Source organism: Eschscholzia californica, unplaced genomic scaffold (genome assembly GCF_041429995.1).
Source record: "Eschscholzia californica isolate CP2 unplaced genomic scaffold, dmEscCali1.0.p SCAF_2, whole genome shotgun sequence".
Lineage (NCBI taxonomy): Eukaryota > Viridiplantae > Streptophyta > Magnoliopsida > Ranunculales > Papaveraceae > Eschscholzia > Eschscholzia californica.
The window spans coordinates 33,635,418-33,655,497 of NW_028238309.1; the positions used below are offsets into that span (position 1 = coordinate 33,635,418).

The 20,080-nt window shown below is 35.4% G+C and overlaps 1 protein-coding gene across 2 annotated transcripts; it reads right to left on the reverse strand.

Annotated features, from left to right (window-relative positions):
- Positions 1-1,092: 1,092 nt before the first annotated feature.
- LOC147557479 (RNA methyltransferase family protein) lies at positions 1,093-14,192 on the reverse strand. 2 transcript variants are annotated; one of them, XM_086658325.1, is made up of 7 exons: positions 13,937-14,192; positions 12,439-12,492; positions 9,973-10,737; positions 9,685-9,894; positions 7,773-8,665; positions 2,969-3,214; positions 1,093-1,723 (listed from the first exon to the last, which is right to left on the reverse strand). In XM_086658325.1, the coding sequence occupies exons 5-7, from the start codon at positions 8,511-8,513 to the stop codon at positions 1,592-1,594; spliced, it is 1,119 nt and encodes a 372-aa protein (XP_086514451.1). In that variant the 5' UTR covers positions 8,514-8,665; positions 9,685-9,894; positions 9,973-10,737; positions 12,439-12,492; positions 13,937-14,192; the 3' UTR covers positions 1,093-1,591. The 2 variants fall into 2 exon arrangements, with proteins under 2 accessions (XP_086514451.1, XP_086514452.1); XM_086658326.1 differs by lacking the exons at positions 1,093-1,723; positions 9,685-9,894; positions 9,973-10,737; positions 12,439-12,492; positions 13,937-14,192 and adding an exon at positions 2,126-2,692 and having other exon boundaries at positions 7,773-8,644.
- Between the last annotated feature and the right edge of the window lie 5,888 nt (positions 14,193-20,080).

The window sequence follows — 20,080 nt, forward strand, 5'->3', positions numbered from 1 at the left end:
CTAAATCAGTTATATTATCCTTAAACTCTAACGAAACCACTTTGATGCTTAAGTCAATATGGTGTTTTTGTAGTTTTAAGAAATGAATTCAAAGTCCGAGTCAGGAATTGAACATTTGATGCCTCGCGAGAGCATACCTGATATACTTATATAGGTTTGGTTGATCGGTCTTGATGCTCGACTGAGATAAACATTGTAAGGCGTCGGTCTTGACTAGAGCCACGTGTCGGAAATAATATCCCTTGAGTGTGTATCTTGTGACACTGACATATCATCTGATAGTTAAAGTTTCGTGTGTAGAAAGTGGCGTGTTCTAGCCTTCCACGTCATTTAGCTCTGTTCACGTTATTTCAAAAACTCAGACTGGTTGAGCTCTTCGACTTATCTATTCTAAGCCTCTGACCAAATTAAGACTCGGTTAGGTAAATCTCATCTCGAATCCACCTTCCCGTGCCTCGAGGAATTACGGGGCATAAGGTGCCGAACTAGTTTCCACATACTTCCGTTACTGTTACGAGACTTGGAGCAGAGCTCTTGCCAGGGTTGATCTAGTTTCTCTTCTTGGCTTATCTCTACACTAGAGCAGAGCAGAAAGCGTCGAAGAAACTTATGTCGACCTCCCATGTTAGGGCTCAGGTGGCAGGGCTATGTTGGATTCACCTCTTTGATGACTTCAACGATGGGTGCCACATACATATTTCGGTCAATGTGTTCACTTTTTGACTTAGGTCAAACCTGACTAACATTTGACTCAACAGGAGAACCACCGATTTGGTTTAAAGGAAACCCCCAAAATAAGATTCGTTCTTCTGGTAAATTGGGTCCTCCACTTGGCTAAAACAGAAAGAGAATAAGAGCGAAAGATGGGGAGGGTTGTGGTCGGTGGTGTCGCGAAGATAACAATATTACCTGGCGCACTAATCACTCTGGTACATGGTACAGATGATACTAGTACTCAGTATGCTACCATGTGGGTATCGGATACGGTAGGAGTATACTTCTTTGGTCGCCATTTCCGATTGCAGTACGTTTTGGACAATTTTCCTAGACAATATACGCTCTTTATGATGTATTTATAATAGATACACCTACTTTCAAACATTCTTTCTCCATAAAATTTATAATTTAACAAGTTAATCAAAAAAATTCATTTAGTCAACTAACCAACAACTAGCGTTTATATAAATTTACAAAAAATTTAGGTTAACTAAGACTAAACATTCCACCACGATACACGATACGCAAAGGGGAGGAGAGTATCCGGTAACATTTAGGAGAACATGAAGTTCTTTTTTTTCTAATGAAGGTCCGTTCAGAATAACAATATGCCGACGACCCTTTGTGGCGACCAACATGAAAGAGATTATTTTTAAAACCGAAACCACGGCCTTTTTTATACTGCAGTCTTGAATACCTACCTCCATTTCTTTCCACATTTCCAGGCACTCCCAGCAAGGGACTAAAGGCCGACATGCCAAACAAGATCTGATTTCATTACTTAATAATGGGGTGATGGAGTTGAACCATTTCTCCTTCATTGTTTTTTGTTCTTCAACAAAATTGTGATATTCTTACAGTAAAAATTGCATCATCAATAGCAGAATCCAGTAACAAATCGATCAATACCAGCAAAGTCAGCAACTATTTTGACATCCCTAAACAAGTTCTCAGGATGGGTTCTCATGAAATCTTGAAGAAATTTGGACTGTTTTTCTCCATTTGTCTGCAAAATTAGGAAAAAGGAGATGCATTTTAGTGCAACTTAAATCTTTACATGAACTAATATAACGATATCAAATATGTAAGAGCAAGAAAATCTCATGTCACATTTATGGTTGGTTTGAAAAATTATGAACTCATACTACTCAATGAATGAATTTCACAATTAAGTCCCCTTGCTCCAAAATCAAGTTGGAATGATTACACAGAGAGTTCATCATTCTCAGTGTGAATCAACTCATAAATCATCTCAGTTTCGCTATAGTACCAATACACCTCAGAAGCAACTGCTGACAAAGGGTTGTTTATAAAGAATTGATGATAAGCAACTTCAACCGCACGATAAAATATGTCCAGTTACCATCACTTATCAATTTGATACCAAATGTAATGTACTCAACTCATATAACTCATGGAGTCATAACCACTTACTGTGAAGGAGAAGGTTTTTCTTACACAATGTTTATGTTAAAGCATCTCTAATATTTTTTTTTTCTTCTCTTCCTCTTCATTCTATGAGAACTTAATATACATATGTTCACACCGAATTGCAAACTTTTTTTTTTGAACTTTGAATGAATATATTAAACAGAGAAAAAACTGTACAAAAGAAGTCAGAAGGGGAGGAGAGATGTGATAGGAACAGATTCCTCACATATCCAAGCCTCCCAATTCATCACCACGTCCTGAAAAAAAACATTCCTAAAGGCTATAACGTTTTCAATCCACCAGAAAATTGTTCCTTTTACATCCTCCACATCCACCTTAGTCGAAAGGTTTTCTTCTTTAAATATCTTGTTATTTCTATCCTTCCATATGTTCCATATAATCACTGCCGGCACCATACTCCAAGCTATCTTCCTGTGATTCTTCCTCCAGAGACCCTCCCACTGGTTCACCATCGAGAGAATACTATCGGGCTTACACCATTGGATGTTCGGAGAGGAGGTGAAATAATCCCACAGGGGGAGCGCTATTTTACAATTCAAGAAGAGGTGTTCTGAGTTTTCTTCATCGTTCAAATACCGAAGTGCAAACTGACTAAACAAATTATGACATTGTGTACTCTTCTGTCTATACTCTCTTAGTTTTTGTATTTGTGTTATCTTGCAACTTGTGAGTTGTGACACGGTTGTCAATGGGCTCCTATACTTTCAGGAATTCTTTTTCAACAGGAACTTAGTAATCCTTTATGTATAGAGCGAAAAAAAAAAAGTAAATGTGTTTTCCAGAAAAATGAAATTGGTACCTCAAAGGCAAAAAATCCACCAGGCTTCAACATTGAAGCAGCTCCTTCACAAAGATGAAGAAGATCATCCAAGCCCTTCTCGCCCCCATCTAGAGCAAGTTTTGGTTCATGTTTACCAACTTCAGCTTGAAGGCCACACATCTGGTTAGCTGGTATATATGGTGGATTACTCACGAGGCCCACAAATTTACCTTTAACATCCGCCAAGGGTTCAAACCAAGATCCTTGCCTTATCTCAACTTTATCCTGCAAACAACATCAAGCAGTAGCTAGAGAAATTGAAGGAGCATTTGCAACATATGTACATAACAATGTATAAATTCACTTTGAATTCTGGCTATCGCCTTCTGCGGTTGGTATTCACAAAACCCAAACAAACTTATAGAGAAAAAAAACCATTAAATTATGTAAAAGTTAATCCATGGAGTTGTGCGACTAGAAGATCTATTATATCCACTGCAAGAAAAGGAAATTTATAGATGGCACGAAGGAAGCAGTAAATACTCACTGATTTGGAACATGTTAATGGGCAAGCAGAAAATCATGATTACGTATTTACGTTACCTTTATTACCATCACCATCGTCAATTGCTAAAAATCCCCCGACCTTTTCATCGGAATAGGAAACTATTCGGAGGGGACTTGAAGAAATCAAACTCTTGGATCCAAGATTAAAAGCTATGATGCATGAATTGAATGAAAATAGAAGTCAAAGATACTTCCTCTTTTAGATGGTACATGATCGATTTCCTTTAGACCTCAACAAGAAATGAAATTTCCCATAATTTCGCGCGAAATGTTTCCTAGTTTAGATTAGGTGCACGAAATCACACTTGCAACTAATTCCTGCATAGTTTCCACCGACATGATGGAAATTTCGACCGAAATTGGTGGAAGTTTGGAAATTTTTACCGACATGATGGCAATTTCCACCGACAATATGGAAATCTAGCAAAAAATTTGAAGAAACTAAAAGTAAAAACATTTCTATTCCTTCATCTTTTTCATCGTCATTTTCTTCTTCATTTCTCATAGATATCTCATGATTTTTATGTTATATTATTAATGTTTTTTAAATCTCTTTCAACGATTTATCTCCTGATATAATTGTGTAATCGACTATACCTTCTCAAACTAACAGAGTTTGTCAACTATTAACTATCATCAGCAAAAATGTTATCTTTTGGGTGTTGTTTTCAAGAAGTTATTCAATTTACTCCGGGACGTAACTGTGTAATTGTTAATACCCCTCAAACTAATAGATTTTGTTAATCCATTATATACATCAATTTTATGCTTCATTATGGTTTGATAATCTTGAATACAATTAGACCGCATTTCTATCATTTCCATAGATTTGTAAAATTTCCAGACTAACCGAAATATTTCTATGAAAAGTTCCCATTTTGGGTTTGACCGAAATTTCCACCGAAACTGAAATTTTATTCAGGTCACCTCAAGCGCATATCCTTCAGTGTCGTAACATAACCATATACTCCCCCCGTCCCAAAATGAATGACCTAATTTTCTTTGTGGGTTGTCCCATTTCTAAAAATAAAGAAAAGAACTTTTCGCTCTTTCCAATAATGCCCATTACTTTAAATTTAATGAGGGTACAATTGGAAAAACCATGTTATTTTGAAAGTCAAACTCTAATTAATGATGTTCACAACTCTAATTAATGATGTTCACTTAAAAAGTTGGGTTTTATAAATAGGTCATTCATTTTGGGACGGAGGGAGTATGTATGTGTTTCAAGATAAATGTCCACTTCTTATAAGGATCCTTCTTATAACCCTCGGTTATTGGTGATTGGACAAGAATAGTGGAATTAACTTAATCCAAGCTCTCAACTCTGGTAAAAATCTACAAACCTATTTTTATTGTCAAGGTGTATAAATGGATATATTCTCCAATTTCTCTATGAGCTAGTGAGTGATTGAGTCAATATCTAATACAAGCAACGGATAGACATCTTAACACTATGTGAACTATAACTATAAAACATAACAAAAACAATGTTACTTTCATTGTCAAATCTTCTAACTCCGAAGATTCTTAGCTATACGCTAGCCACCAATCAATAAAATCTGTGGATGTATCATTAGTTTGGGAACCCATTGTGGCATTAGAAACTTTTTTGCTGAAAACTACATAACATTCACGTAACAATCTTGATTTGTTTTCCTCCCAGATACTTTTTCAGTAAGTTCTGTAACTCCCATCATCATTTCTTTGTTTTGATTTAGGTTCTACTTTGTTTTGCCCCTCAATGCAGATGTAGCAAGAGATCGAGGATCATCATATCGTAATATTAAAGCAAATCGGACAATAAAAAATTAGAATATTTCAGATTTTCCCATTTGTCGCACACAATATTTTCAATTTGAAGGTACTAGGTAGTAGGTACTAGTGTACATGTTTTATATTCTTCGTATACTTATTTCACCAAGCATACTATCTACCCTTTCATAAATTTCATCCATCTATTGATCTTCTCCGTCACAGAAGTTGGTTAGAAAAATGCGATGATGCCTTACTATATTTTTCGCATTATCCCAAAACTCCTCATTACTAACTGTTTTTGTACCAAAATTTGTACTGTTATTAGTTGATCACCTCACTATATTTTTCGCATTATCCCAAAACTCCTCATTACTAACTGTTTTTGTACCAAAATTTGTACTGTTATTTGTTGATCACCTCACCTTTCCAACTTATCTTTTCATGTTCCACCCAATTACATTTACAAGTGTCTATTAACAATTGGCAAATCGCTTCAACAAAATGTAATGTGATGCAACACTAAGCTCTACTCTTAAAAGATTTAGTCTCGAATGAGCCCTAACTATAGATAGAGAATGGTCTACAAAGTGTTTCAAAATATTGTTTTCCCCTTACAAGTATTTGTAAACCAATTGAATACTTCTCCTATAATTTCGAAACTAAGATATTAAATGGGAACAACAAACGGAAACCAAAAGATACGTGTATGCCTTTTCAACAATCTCTTTGGAGTTAAGATTGTTGGATTACCCATCATAACTTGTAAAATATATGTCGATCCTACCTCTTCAATTACTTAAAGCAAAAAAAAGTTGAAATCAATCAACCAATTCATCTTAACCCCTCGAAAAGCAAGGGATTTCTTAAAACATGCTTGATTTGTAACCTTAAGAGATTTATTTATTGTTGTGATCATCTCGTAAAGCAAGGGATTTCTTAAAACATAAAAAATAATTCATTTGCGTAGAAACCCTTCATATCAACTATAGGATATAAGCAAAGCTTGATTTGATTTTGAGAGTGTAGAATATGAAGTTACAAAAAAAGTCTTACTTTTCTGTGACACTCTTTATCTCACTTCCTCATATTGAGCTTTATTGTTATGTAAAAATCACATCCTGTGGTTCTTCATTTTCCTAACTAGAACACCAAAGAAAGTGATGATGAATACGAGTACATGAACTAGTTACTACTAATGCAGATACTCTCTAATCAATGTACCACATACCCATGCCACGGCCCGACCGTACAACATTTTAGGTAATATTGGTTAATATACAGTGAGAGTATGAACTTCTCCAACGTCATGTTTATGTTAGGTAGTCTTGGGCCTTTTGCATCTCCAAGTAATCTTGGGCCTCTCTCACTCCAAAAGCTAGCTCAAGAAGTGAGGCTCTCTTCACACTTATAAACTGATCAACATTTCCTCTCACGACCAATGTGGCATGAATTCAAGTATTCAACCAGTTCTCCTTTTACATACTAGGACCTGGAAAAAATTCTTTCCCTTTCACTATTTGACCTGATTACCTGAAAGACTTCAGTAAAACTGGACTCTAATACCATTTATTGGGAGGCATTTGGCATCTTTTGACCCAAAAACCTAGTTCAAGAGGTGACGCTTTTAATCAAACTTATAAGTTGATAAAGGACCCCCACACACAAGAATCTTTCCCTTCAGAATCAGGGACCTGGAAGAAAATATTCCCCTTCCACAGTTGGACCTGAAACACTTTGGTAATCATAGACTTCGATACCATTTGCCAATCAATTGACTATGTTTTTCATACAAACAGGATGCTCTCATGACTTGGTTTCGTAAGTAAAAACAGCAGACACTGAAAAAGAAATTGGACTGCGTATCCATTTATCCACAATGTGAAAGGAAATAGGTTGAATTCTAGAAGGGCCGATAAAGTAGTCTATATTCATTCAGTTTCGACTTCAATCATCTTTTACTAAAATCTATAAGAACGGTCCTTATAAGGACATTAATCCAGGGTACATATACAAATGATTTGTCGTGAGACTAGATGATAGGCGTCTGAGGTCTCCGTATGATGATCGTGTTGACGATGATAATGAAGAAGACAATAACTTACCAGTATACTCCTATTATCTTTTTTAAGTTTCATGCTATTTTATGTTTTATCTATAAAGATTAATAATATAACTAGTACTGAAGTTTCAACATCTTGAACTTTGAACTAAATGTTTTCAGATTAACATAATGCACTCATGACTTGCTTTTGAAACTAAGAACAATAGACAAAATTAAAAGACCTGGATCAATCTATATAATTGTGTTATAGTGAAGTGAACTTAGCTTACTAATGGCTGAGTCCGCCCCGAGCATACTTGAACAAAACCCTAAGTAACCTTCAACTAAATAACATTGCCAGAAGATTACTACTTAAATCGAAATCATTAACTAGCGAACTTTGAGGATAAAAAAATCATAAATTAGCAAACATTGAAAATAAGAAACAAAATTGAAGAGTTACTGGTATATACTAACCTGCAAATCATACCTCTTCACATTGAACTCAGATACAGCAGCTGCAATTGGACTCAAATCTGTAGCAATAACCCTTCCTTGAGTGCCTAAAATCCTGGCAATTGCAATAGCAAGTGCCCCACTTCCAGTTCCCAGATCCCCCCATAAACCCTCCCTAAAACACCCATCTTCCAACACCACCTTCTCCACCAAATCCACAATTAATTCAGTCTCAGGTCTTGGAATCAAAACTCCTTCTTGAACAGACAAAATCAAATCCTTCCAATGTTCACATCCCACTATATACTGAAAAGGCCTCCTTTCCACAATCCTTTGCTTCCATAAAAGATAAAGTTCTTCCAAATTTACTCTTAATCTTATTAATTTCTCACTTTCAGAAGACACCCAAGTTGCGGAATAATCTTCAATTGCATCTTCTAAGAACCATTGAAGTTCTCTGCACAAAATAGTGACATCTGGGCCATTATCAATGTCTGAAAACTTGGAACCAACAGAGAAAGCTAGGTTTTTAGCCCAGTTGTGCCATTCTTTGAGGTCTGATGAAGTTGCAGAGAAAGTGGATTGTCGTAAAAACAGAGGAATTTGAGGGGTAGAAGAAGTGGGTGTTGTTGATATAGATGAAAGGAGAATGGGTGATAGTCGTAGATGAGCACAGGAAGGAGACTGAGGGTGATTGGTGAGTTTGCAAAGGAGAGAGAAGCGTGAGACGGTGGAACGGAGTGGTGATAGAGACAAAATCATCTCCGAGAGAGTCTAACTGCAAATCATCAAATAACTCTTCGCTCAGAACGTTGAAACTTCAACATTAGCAATCCTAGGAGATGTCATAAAATATACGGTAATGTTCGGAGGGTGTTTGATTTTTTAGCACTGAGAAGTAATAGCACTTAGGCCTCGTTTGGTTCCGCTTAAAAAAAGCTAAAAGCCAGCTTTTAGCATATTTTAAGCGCTTATTGAAAACTTTACGCGTTTAGTTCAAAAAAGCTGTAGCTTATTTTAAGCTAGAAAAGTCTATTTTCTCTAAAAAGCAGAAGCCACAATTTTGTGGCTTTTTTATAGCTGCTTATTAAAAGCTAGCTATGAAAATAAAATAAATTTTTTTTTTTGTCACCATCAATAAATATCCACCACCACCCCACCACCTCTGCCACCACAATCACTCCACCACCTCTGACAATCACCCCACCACCTATGCCACCATTCCACCACTTCCATACCACCTCCGGCGTAACTCCATCACCACCACTCCAGCACTTTCGCCGCAACTCCACCACCATCACAACTATTCTACAACCATCAAATTTTTTTACAACCACTCCGCCACTTTCGTCACCACTCAACCACCATCACCGAACGCTTCGCCATCTCCCCCGGAACTCCACAACCTCCGACGTAGCTTCACTTTCGGTGCAACTCCACCACTACCACAACCACTTCACCACCATCGCCACAAATCTACCACTCCACCACCACACTATACCACCTCCACCAACCCCATTTCACTACCGTCGTTGCAACTTTATCCCCTAACCACCAACACCCCCTCCATTCTACAACCACCATCACTACTATAACTCTGCCACCATTGAGCACCACCATAACACGTCCACCACCATTGAGCACTATCACCACTGCATTAGGTTCAAATTTTGATCTTTATGTGTTTATGAAAATTAAAAAAATTCTATTATTTTATTTTAGTATTTAATGTTTATAAATTTTTTATTAACATAATGATATAAGCATATTGTTTGATAACTACAATACGAAGATTACATTTTTTTACCAAATGTCATACCTAGCTTTTAAAGATATAAAAACACTTTTTATGTAGCGTACCAAACGACTCAGACATATTTTTAAAAAGCGCTTTTATTTATGGGCTTATAGAAAAGCTCATAATATTAGTCACTTAATAGTGCAACGCCGTTTGTTTTTTATCACTTACAACTGCAATGTCGTTCAACCACAATTCTTAACCGGGCATGCGCGCGGTTAAATATTTCTTCTTTACCAACAGCAAGTCCAGATTTTCAACTCGACAACCAATATCTTTGATTGCGATAAGGAACTATAAACCCTTTAGTGTGCGTGTAAGCAAGGTCACATAAATAATATTTATCTGCACCAACAAATACAAAATAAAATCAACATTAAAATTCTAAATGAAATCTTATTGTAAATAATGAACAAATTTTACCTCGAGGGGGCAGTGGAAATTTCAAAGCTGGGTCACGCACAGTCTCAGATAAAATCCTAGAGTCATGGCCTACACCGTCCCATCAAGCTAACACAACTAAGAACTTCATATCAAAATCTCATACTGCCATCACATTTTGAAAACACTCTTTGCCACCTCGTCCTCTAAAAGGAATTATTTTCTCAACAGGAATCACTCCATGGATTAATGTGCCATCAAATGCGCCGATAGCTCCTCTGAATTCCCCTTCTCTAAGTCGCCTATGTGTTCTTACTGGTGGCATTGGTTTTTCAAAATTTGGTAGAATTATCATTTCCTTTGCGAATTCTTGCATAGCCCTCAACACTTCATGAAAACATTTACTTATAGTTTGTCCTGAGTGTTGAAAACGATGTTTAAGCATGCGATTGGTTACTTTATGACCAACTGTCATTAAGAACATGGAAGTTTTTCTTCAACATCTACATGTTTACTATCACTAAGAAACCCTTTATATCTTAAATGAGAAGACAACTCAATAAACGCATTTTTATGCATTCCTAATAACTGATACATCACTATCGATGGACCATCTAACAGTTTTCGTATGTATGCTTTGCCAGTGAGCGAAGAAACACGTAAATTTGGCGAACGTTGTGGCTACGAACTTCGTTAGGTTTGAAACGTGAAAGTAACAATAATGTAAAAAAATAAATATTTCAACTTCTTTAATGAAATGTAGAATTATATCCGCATTTGATACCATGTCGACCAAATTTAATATATCTACAAAGAAAAAAATATAAATCATAAGCAACACAAACATTCATTGAAATAAAAATGAAAATCTAAATGTCATATAAAATAAACCGTGAAAAAGATAAAATTAGTTTATGACACTAAATGTAGTAAGAATCTTATTAGAACAAAACTTAAAGAAAAAAAACTAAATAAATATTAAACTTAAATTCAACCCTACGATTGTTTCACTAATTCTTCTAAAAATACTACCTTATCATCTACGTCTTCTTGCATTACGAAAGCCTTTTGCAATTCAGTATTTCTACAAAGTTTGATTGTAGCAGCAGCATAAACTTTTTTGTCTAATTGAAATCTGGTATGACCTTCATTGCATTTATGATCTTAAGGCGTCATTTGGAAACACCTGTAGCTTATTTTAAGAGCTTTTCTATTAGCCCGTAAAAAAATCGTTAAAAATAAGCAGTTTTTGTCGTTTGGTACGACATAATAAAATGAAGCTTTTAATCTTTAAAAGCTGAAGGGAGACGTTTGGTAAAAATAAGCTAAATGTAATTTTATCTAATAACAAATTTTATTTAAATAAGAAACATAAATCCAAATTATAAATATGTTATTAATTTTATAATCTACTAAACTAGTTGTACTATAAGAATGCTAATAAATTCAAAAAAACTGAAAAAGAAATGTTGTTAAAGTTTAAGATTGAATACATAACAACTTAATCATCATTATCATTTGTCTGGTTGACATGAGCAATAGTGTCAGCAATTTGATCTCGAATAATGTCCATTTGCATTTGTTGTTGTTGATTAATTGTTTGTGGTTGTATTTCCTCGTAGCTTTCTTCGTGTTCGTTTTCATCATCGTAATCAAATTCAGTTCCATCATTATCATATTCCTGCGTTAACCAATCTGTAGCCATTTTGTTGCGTATTGATACGGTGGCATACATTTAAGGATCGGAAACCTTGCTTTCAATACACCGAAGCATCGTTCTATAACACTCCTCAATGATGAATGACGATGATTAAATATTTCTTTCCGTGTTCTCGCTTGACCACTACGACGAAAATCAAGAAGATGGTATCGTACGCCACGATATGGAGCCAAATAACCGTTCATGTTCGGATATCCGGCGTCAACAACATAATATTTACCTAAGATTATATGCCCTTATGTATCAGTCTAACAGTATATATGATATTACCAAGTTGTGACCTGTGACGCCCCGTGTTCCGAATCACGGTTTGCCCGGCAGTTTATAAAAGAAACTCGGTCTAATACTAACTCAAACCAGTTTCAAATATAAACCCAAGCCAAAACTCTCATCACGGGTTATAAATCAAGAACAAACACAGCGGAAAATCAAATATAGTTTAAACCTTTTGAAAATATGCTCGGAAAATTTGTAACCCAAATAAGTTTTCATAAAGAGAAAAACAACTTGAATTCATGTTTATGAATAGTTCACAGAAGAGACTGAATTTGGACAGAGTCTCCTCTATAAATTGAACATATCAAACCTGAAAAACCATACAAACATTCATACATATCTCACAAACTTCTAAATAACAATAGCATCAAATAAAAAGTGATAATGTGCATACTATCTACATGTGTACAATCGCAAACGAGTGAGAGAACAATCCTAACTATTCTAGATGATACATATATAATATTAACGTTGTGATTATGTTGAAAATATAATAGAAATTATAATCTTACATAATGTGAGCCGTCAAAGTAAACTATGTCACTCCGGGTCACCAATACCTGCAACTGAACAACAACAAATAGGAATGAGATAACCCGAAGGTCAGCTCAGTAGGATACCTAGACATCCTACCCGCACCACACACATCAACATTTTAATACATTAATAGTTATACGTGTTACATATATACAGATATACATACAGAAATATCAATATGCACACGAAGCAAAGCAATATAGCAAGATAATTCTTCTAGCTTACCAAGATCACAACTGAATACGCCCTCAGTCGGGGTCACCTACTATTCGGTGAGGAAGAACCGTTCGGCCTTTGTTAGTGCGTAGGCAGGCGGCGCCTTATCGAACGTTTGACTACTGCATACACATGGATCCACTTAATACCCCGATAAGAGCTTCCGTAACTCTCCCTTCGTCATCATCGCCCATCGGGCTAGCTTGTGATCTCAATACGCATCGAATAGTAAATCTCACCCAAACAATGATAGCTTAGAATATGTCATGACTTACCCAGACGACTATAAGAGTATCGTCGCTTAGTAGAGCCATATACCCACGGCGATACAATTATCTCGTCTTGAGGCGCGTCCTATCTCCGGTCAGATCTGACGCTTCCTCGCAAGGTAACTCATTGACCATTCGAAGAATAGAATACTCAACCATATGCATGAACCTATAGTAATATTAAATGATCTGATAGGCTCCCAAAGCTACAAGAACAGAGCCCTCCTAACAAGTCCCATCAACTGAAGGAGAAGAGCGTTCTTGTGTCTCAAGGTAGGGTAAACCCTATTTAAAGCCAAGCTTTTACAAGTTTCAACTTTCAGGGATTAAGTATTTTCTTATTAAGAAAACTTGGGTAAACACCCTCTTTCAGTTCGGTGAAACATTGTAAGTATCAAACACAAGTCATTACAGAATTCAAACCACACTCACCAGTGGCTTAGTAGAATAAATAAACAAACATGGCACTGGTCAGTCCCCTAATCACTCCAAGGGTCGGAATACCCCAACTCCCAATCTCTCTCGGACCCCATTTCGGGTAAACAAGAATGGTCGTTACCAAACGGCTGACCACACGCACCGAGTGTAACCCTTAACATGAATTCATGGCTAATCCATAACAGAAATATAAACAAAGGGACCAACCAATGCCCGGCGTCAAACAATCAATACACGTAACACAGATCAAGCGATTCCGCCTCCATGTTATACACGCAGCTCAAGCGATTCCGCCACCACGTGTTTACAATTCACACAAAACGATCACACAGATCAAGCGACTCCGCCTCCGTGTGATTATCTTTCAGAAAAACTAATTTGTTTTGAATAGAGAAACATCCATAACATAGAGCACACCCCATACATTCACGTCATCCCATATCGTATCATAATTTGATTTAGATAAATATAAAAAGAATATAATAACTGAATATATATAATGGTGAAATGGGGAATACCCGTGCTCCAAGTAAGATTCATAGTATCCTACCTCTCCTTGCGCTTCCAATAATGTCTTTGACTAAGCTCCACCTCTCCTCGAGCTCCCTATAGTTGTACAATAGTCGCACTGGAATATAAAAGGACAAAATGGTCATTTGACAGCTACATAACTGTCAAGACTCCTCTTGCAAAGCAAGAATGCATAAAATGAATGAAACTATACTAGGAATGTCCTATCGGCACTATAGAGATCACAGGAACATTCTGCCGGATACCTGAAATTCATACAAACCAACCAACCAACTTCCCATAAACTCTATTTTACATTTCCGATATCCCATAAGCTGACAAATAATATAATGAACCAAATACTATGAATCTAGAACCGTCAAATCATAAAATGAAACCAATGTTACGAATCCATAACTCAACCTATCCATTTATGTTAAATACGACAAAGTTCGGGTAACTATCTTTATTCCAATTCATTATAAAACTGATCCAAATATGAAATTCGAGCACTAAAATAATTCGCCAGCACCCCGTCTATATTTGGACACCCCGAAATAGTCTACAATCTCCTAAACATGTTTCTGAACACAAATCATTCGAAGAAATTGAATAATAATCGTCTAAATAGCTCCAAATTTCGATCCCAAATGAAATTATACCCAACCATACAGTTATCGAAATAACAACCAAATAACCACCAAATACGGACGAAATTGAAAATTCTAAACGGATAGATATGTAGACCGACTCGAATAGGATTACCTGGAAGATGTTTCATTGAATTCCGTCTACCGAATGCGAAGAAAATGACCAAAGTTGTTCACATAATACGAAACCTTCTGTTTCCAAACATTAAAGCCACTGCTCCTTCTAACTCTCTGTTTGCAAATGAGGAATGAAGAGAATGGAATTGGATTTCAAACAGGGTGGGTTGGTGGCACGTGGAGGTGAAATGGGTAACGTGTTCAGCAAAGGAAGTTTCACAAGTTCTCTTAAGGGTAGTGCTATGGGCGCCTTCAATTTCCTATTCTCTGGTTGAATGGAGAAAGTGAGTTTGAGTTTTCAACAAAAAAAAAAAGAATGGAGAAAGTGAGTTTGATTCCAAATTAAAGCCAATGGATGCCACATGTCGCCAAACAAAGTAGCCATGTAAATTAATCCATTTCAGGTCCTTCATTTATATACACTTTATAAACAAATTCCACCATATATATAACCCACTAATTCAACCCTCATTAATTATTTTCTTGACCCCCAATTTAGCCTTTTCCTTTCTTTTTGACCCCACAAGTAACCATGAAGAAACTATATGGTCCCGCTAAAATTCGATACTGAAGAAAATTGTCGAATACGAAACGATAGTCAGACCATGTCCAATGTTTTCCCCTGACTAGTCAAAATTCATAATTTTTCGAGAACTGTCCAATGAGCTATCTGAAGCAATCAAAATAAGTATTCGAGACAAAATCCCAAATGAAGCCACTGGATCCGCTCGGCGTTCTGACTCGTCTGATTCTCCGACTTGAAGGTCTGGGCGCTACATGAACCGTCATGCATGCTACAACAATTAATACTTGTGTTGCCTACGGGTACGGTGGCATACATTTAAGGATCGGAAACCTTGCTTTCAATACACCGAAGCATCGTTCTATAACACTCCTTAATGATGAATGACGATGATTAAATATTTCTTTCCATGTTCTCGCTTGACCACTACGACGAAAATCAGGAAGATGGTATCGTACGCCACGATATGGAGCCAAATAGCCGTTCATGTTCGGATATCCGGCGTCAACAACATAATATTTACCTAAGATTATATGCCCTTTTTTTTCAGTCTAACAGTATGTATGATAGCATATCGATATAGTAAATCATAATTATTACATACCTGCAGGTGGATGTGGAAAATTCATCGATGGATTATTAATTGTCTCAAGAAAAATCTTCCAATCATTAGCGGCACCTTCCCATCCCGCAAGTACGAAAGTAAACTTCATGTCAAATGAGCATACTGCTAGCACATTTTGAGTACATATACCTTTACGTCCTCGAAATGGTACTTGTCTTGCCAACGAAATATGAGCACTTATATGAGTGCCATCAAATGCCCCAATACAATCCTACAAGTACAACAGTAATCATAAAAAAATCTATTATAAGTTAGACAATTCATCAGAAATTAAATTTAATTATTACCTTAAAAAAAGGCCAATATTTCGAGTTATGGCAGATATGTGATGGAACCGCATTAGTTTCTGCAGGTTTGATAATCGAAATAGAAAACTTTGCCATAGCTTTTAATACAGAATTAAAATGTCGGCTGATAGTTTCTCCAGAGTGTTGGAAACGGTCAGACATCATAGCAATTCTTTCATTATGACCAATTGTCATAAGAAAATTTGTCATTTGCTCTTCAATAGATATATACCTTGTGCTCTTCAATAGACCCTCTTCTCTCATTGTTTGATACAGTTTTATGAAAACATTTTGATCTATACGTAATAAATCACGACATGGTTGAGGGTGCCCATGCAAAAGTTCTTTTACGTATGCATTCCCGTTTAATGCAGATTTTGTAATTGGATTCTTAATAACACACTTCTCACAATAATATTGTGCAACGTTGTAAGTTGCAATTCTTATGGCATCTTCTTCGTCAGAATTCATTGAAGTTCTTCAAAAGAAATGATTTAAATTATCAATTGTAGTGACATAAAAATTATTCATAAGAAAATGACATAACTAATAACATAAATGATCAATTGTTCATAAGTAAATGATATACATTCACCACTCATAAAAATCAGTTATCATTGTCAACAAAAAAACTCATTAATAAAATCAAAATATCTAATCTAAACTGTACTAATATTTAATTATGATGGCGATGCCTTCGCTGTAACCATTCAAAACGAACTTCATCAGGTAGTGACATAAAAATTTCTCTGACATTTTTGTCCATGAAGCTGTCAATAGTTGCATAGTAAAGTTCACTTCCTGCTGGTATTACATCTGCCATCGTCCCCAGAGTCTCAATGCACTCTTTAATACTATGTACTTTTTCTATACTTTTTGTCCTATTTTCCACTGCATCTATCAATCTTTCAATGGAAGTGCTAATCTTCGAAGCTCCAGATGATCTTCTACGTCTTTTATTTTGAACTGATTGTCTACTACTGCGTTGAGTTTCATTTGGCTCACCTATTTCAACGTCATCATCAGAAGAATGTTGGGTTTCGTATGTTTGAGCATTAACTGAAGGTTGTCCATCATTAGTTTGTTTTTCAGTTAAGTTCTGAAAGAATGAAGGCGTCTCACTAGAACTTGGAGCAAATGTCATTTCACCTATTGCAGTGGTACCGCCAAAATATATTCAAGCTCTTTCTTAAATTGTAATCTGGACTCACGGAAGTCAGCAGCCTTTGGATTTCTCTGGTGAAATCAGTTGTATGGTTATTAATACTTAAATATGTATATATAGTAGCAAACACTAAATTACATGTTACCGAAATATTTTACCTGGATATAATCGTTCCAAAAATCCGTTGAAGCAGTCAATGTACCAGCTACCGGATCCCAACCCGAGCCTGTGTGGTTTATCAACTCATTCCACACTTTCCAATTTTCTTTAGTTGAATCTCAGTGGTTCTTTATCTTTTTTTCATCATATGATTTATTGGTCCGAGCAAAAAAGTTAGGACACAAATTCTTATAACCTTCTTTGTTCAAGGTACTATGTGGTTTATTTCCCTTTTGTACTTCCTCCACACACAACTCCACAAATATCTTATGAAACTCAGAAGTCAAATGTGCTCGAGTTTGACTGCTAGTTCCTGCCATTCTTCATTGAAAATATCAAATAACTTAAAAGAAAACCAAGCAGTACAAACATAGAACCAAACCAAAAGAAAATCCAAAATCCGTATTTATCTTCAAAAATAATCCATAAATCTACAAGATTGTTATGATTGGAAATCCTAAAGTTCGACTAATAATTCCGTAAACATACTTGCTTAGCTTGAACATGAATTCAATTAAGACCACCAGTTTAGTACCCTAAAATTTACTGTTCAACTAGCTCGGATTCAAGCTTGAACAATTTCAAATGTTTGAATCAATCTAAGCCTTAAACATATTATTCTCTACCTAAACATACTTGGAGATTGCTAGGTTTTTTTTAGATAGTTCTCTCTCTAGATCATTGTATAACATAAGAGAATTTTTCTTTCTCAAAAATTTTTAGAGAGATAACAGGTTCTAAATTGATTTAAAGTTATGAATTTGAATAATAAAAAAACTTATATATTTTTTAATCTCATCTAACATGAATCAGGAATTCATGGTATGACAAGAAAAACGAAGTTTGAATCAATCTCAGCCTTAAACATATTGTTCTCTCCCTAAACATACTTGGAGATAGCTAGTTTTTTTAGATAGTTTTCTCTTATCTAACATGAATCAAGAATTCATTGGTATAACAAGAAAAAAGAAACTATCTCTCTAGAAAGAAATTTTGTAGAGAGAGAAAGTGTGAGAAAATATGATGAACCTCCCAAACTATTATTTCTCTACTACAATTTCAACAAAATCACAATAAAAACTTCAAATTTCTCTGCTCAAATCCAACAAAAACAAAAACTCATCAAGTAAGAGTACAAATTTCAATGTAAATCACACAAAATAGTTCAAGTTTCTTTAACATATTCAACAAAAATATAAACTGATCAAGTAATAGTTAGAAAGAACTATTTCTCACCAAATCGATGTTGCTTTAACAAACTCGAGATTGGTAGTTCTTGTTGATTAGGGAAACCTTGGCCAAACCCTAATTTGTTGAGAAGAGTTGAAGAGGTAGAAAGAATGAATAAAAAGAAGGTTTTCAAAAAAAAAAAAACTCTTTCACGGTTGATGAAATCACCGTGAATGGCTTCACGAAAAAGCTTAAAGCAAGAAGCCAATCATTTTTGGCTTCTGCTTTTTGCGATAGATGGGCTTTTTCGGCTTAAAATAAGCCATAGCTTATTTCATCTAAACGCAAACAATTTCTTAAAAGCGCTTCAAATCAGCTGAAAGCTAGCTTTTAGATTATTTTAAGCGGAACTAAACGAGCACTAAGACATTCATCAACAGAATAAGTTTTGGCTTCTACATCTTCTTTAAGTTCTTGTTCGATTTTCTTTGTTAAAATTTCTCTATCAGCTTTGGACCCTTCAAGATGAGAGTACATTATTCCAATTAATTCATTGTACTCCGCACTTGTTCTTTTTCTTTTTCCCGAACCTTGAGACCTTTCAAGAGTAGGACTTTGTGAAATAATAAAATCTTCCACACAAGCATCATTATCTTTTGAAAAATAATCATCTTTGTCAAGATCCACAAAAGATTCACTATCATTAGAAGTGAATTTATCATAGTCATCCTTAAATGAATCATCATGCACATCTTGATCAAATAGAATGGGACTATAAGCAGTTTCTCTAGTTGAGAGTGTACACTCAAAGAGTTGCTCCAACTCCTTAAAATGATTTAAAGGTTGACTTTGAAACTTTGCAACCCTCTTATCTTTCTGCACATGCAAAAAGAAAGAAACTAAATTATTACTTATGTTATACTAAACTTAATAAACTAGACTTTATCTTAAATATGCTACTTGCCTTAATTAAAGTTTTTCGAATCTCGTCAGGCCAACCGAATGTTCTTTGATCAGCGTTGTAACCATGAACAGTCTTATGTGTGAGTTGTCTCTAGACCATATACACACTCTTCAGATAACTCCACTTATTCTTAAGGGTCTTTTGATTAAAATTCTGATTGTAGTTATTATTCAATTCCTTAATAATGTTAGACCAATTTTTTTTAGAGAACTTCCAGGGTAACCAAACACCGCAACCGACTCCAAACATAAATCGACGAAATCTTTCTCCATTGCTGGATTCAATTTCAAGATTTGCATATTTCTTTTTGTCTATTTCTTAGAAGAATCTTACGATTAATATTTAGCTTCGACATTCTTCTCATACAAAGTAAACAAACAAAAAGACTTAATAAAATTTTGAGATGATTTTTACTGAAGTATTTAATAGTGAAAGAAATCTTTTACTGGAAGATTGTATTGAGTGTTTTTTTTTGTGTCATAAAAGATTATATTTATCAATAAATAATGTAGGAATAACATAAA

Bases quoted from the DNA above. Each gene is read 5' to 3' on its own strand.
- LOC147557479 (XM_086658325.1), bottom strand. From the start codon at position 8,513: ATGATTTTGTCTCTATCACCACTCCGTTCCACCGTCTCACGCTTCTCT. The intron at 3,215-7,772 runs GTTAGTATATAC...TGTTGTTTGCAG, and splicing joins TGAAGAGGTATGATTTGCAG to GATAAAGTTGAGATAAGGCA. The intron at 1,724-2,968 runs GTACCAATTTCA...CTAATTTTGCAG, and splicing joins GTGGATTTTTTGCCTTTGAG to ACAAATGGAGAAAAACAGTC.